Below are 1,527 nucleotides of genomic sequence, written 5' to 3'. Positions count from 1 at the left end.
TGGGGTGTCCTGGGAGGGGTAAGGGGGTGTCTAGGAGGGGTATTAGGGCACCCCAGAGGGGTTTTGGGGTGCCCAGAGGGGATTTTGGGGTGCTTTGAGGGGTATTTGGGCACCCTGGAGGAGTTTTGGGGTGCCCAGAGGGGATTTTGGGGTGCTTTGGGGGGGATCAGGGCACCCTGGGTGGGTTTGGGGGTGCCGGGAGGTGTTTTGGGCAGCGCCATGGGGCTCATGGGGGGAGAGCATTTTTGGGGCGCCCCAGGGGGTTTTGGGGTGCTGGGAGGGGTTTTGGGCAGCGCTGCGGGGCTCGTGGGGGGGTGCATTTTTGGGGCACCCCGGGGGGGGTTTCAGGGGACACCTGTGGGCCACGTTGAGGGGTTTTGGGCAGCGCCGTGGGGCTCGCGGGGGGTGTGTGCATTTTTGGGGTGCCCCGGGGGGTTTTGGGGTGCTGGGAGGGGTTTTGGGCAGCGCCGTGGGGCTCAGGGAGAGGTGTGTGTGTTTTTGGGGTGTCCCGGGGGGGGTTTGGGGGTACCTGTGGGCCACGTTGAGGACGTCGCGCGCCCGCAGCGGCTGCCCTTCGGCCTTGCCGGCGAGGAAGAGGGCGGCGGCGGCCACCAGGTGGGGGTCGTAGGGGGCACCCGGCCCCACGGCGCCCGCGAAGCGGTGGTAGGCGGCGCACGCCGTGGCCAGCGGCACCGAGCCCAGCCCCAGCTTCACCCCTGCGCGGCCGTGACGTCACCGGCCCCGCCGTGACGTCATCAGCCCCGCTGTGACATCATCGGCCGCGCCGTGATGTCGTGGGCCGCGCCATGACATCACCAGCCGCGAGTGCCCCCGTGTCACCGGCAGCGCCGGGCCGCCGTGGGGCCGCCGCTGCCCCTCGACGCCCTCCCGCGCCCCACAGCATCCGGCGGTGACGTCACAGCGATGACATCACAGCAGTGACGTCATAGCAGTGATGTCACGGCAGTGACGTCACGCCCCACGCGCGGCTCCCTTACCAGCCTCCATGATGAAGCGGGCAACCCGCAAGTGCATTCGGGCCTCGGCCCCCGCCGGCGCCGTTTCGGGGGTGGGCATGACGTCATCGGGGGCGGGGGTGACATCATCGGCGGCCGCCCTCAGCAAGCGCAGCTGCCCCCCGCCCGATGACATCATCGCGGCGGGGCCTGGGGAGGAGCGACGTGGCTCTGACACCACGCCCCACCCCCCCGCCGCTTGGCAGTGACGTCACGCAGGGCGACTGCTACGCGGCAGTGACGTCACGCAGCACGGCAAACCAAATCGCTCCCCGCGGCAATGCTCCCTCCCTCAACAATGACGTCACGCCCGGCCCCACTCCCGCCCCTCCCGCCCCGTTGCCAAGCGACGGAGCCCGCCGCGGCCGTGACGTCACCCCCGCGGGGCCCCCCCACGTGACCCTCACCCCGTCGGCGGCCGCGGGGACCCGGATGCGGCGGCGCTGCGCGGCGGCGGCCCTGGCGCGCTCTTCCGGGGGGCGGGACCTCCCCTGGCCCCCGCCTCCCGCGC

General features: G+C 71.9%; 1 protein-coding gene across 1 annotated transcript; it reads right to left on the bottom strand.

The window, feature by feature from the left end:
• Nucleotides 1-6: 6 nt before the first annotated feature.
• LOC112968370 (proline-rich protein 2-like) lies at nucleotides 7-1,463 on the bottom strand. Its single transcript, XM_026070579.1, has 3 exons — nucleotides 1,424-1,463; nucleotides 999-1,166; nucleotides 7-716 (listed from the first exon to the last, which is right to left on the bottom strand). The coding sequence occupies exons 2-3, from the start codon at nucleotides 1,153-1,155 to the stop codon at nucleotides 43-45; spliced, it is 831 nt and encodes a 276-aa protein (XP_025926364.1). The 5' UTR covers nucleotides 1,156-1,166; nucleotides 1,424-1,463; the 3' UTR covers nucleotides 7-42.
• Between the last annotated feature and the right edge of the window lie 64 nt (nucleotides 1,464-1,527).

This window comes from Apteryx rowi, unplaced genomic scaffold (genome assembly GCF_003343035.1).
Source record: "Apteryx rowi isolate R43461 unplaced genomic scaffold, aptRow1 scaffold_3121, whole genome shotgun sequence".
Taxonomy (NCBI): domain Eukaryota; kingdom Metazoa; phylum Chordata; class Aves; order Apterygiformes; family Apterygidae; genus Apteryx; species Apteryx rowi.
Note: the sequence above shows the minus strand (reverse complement) of the source record. Positions and strands in the feature narration are given on the sequence as shown.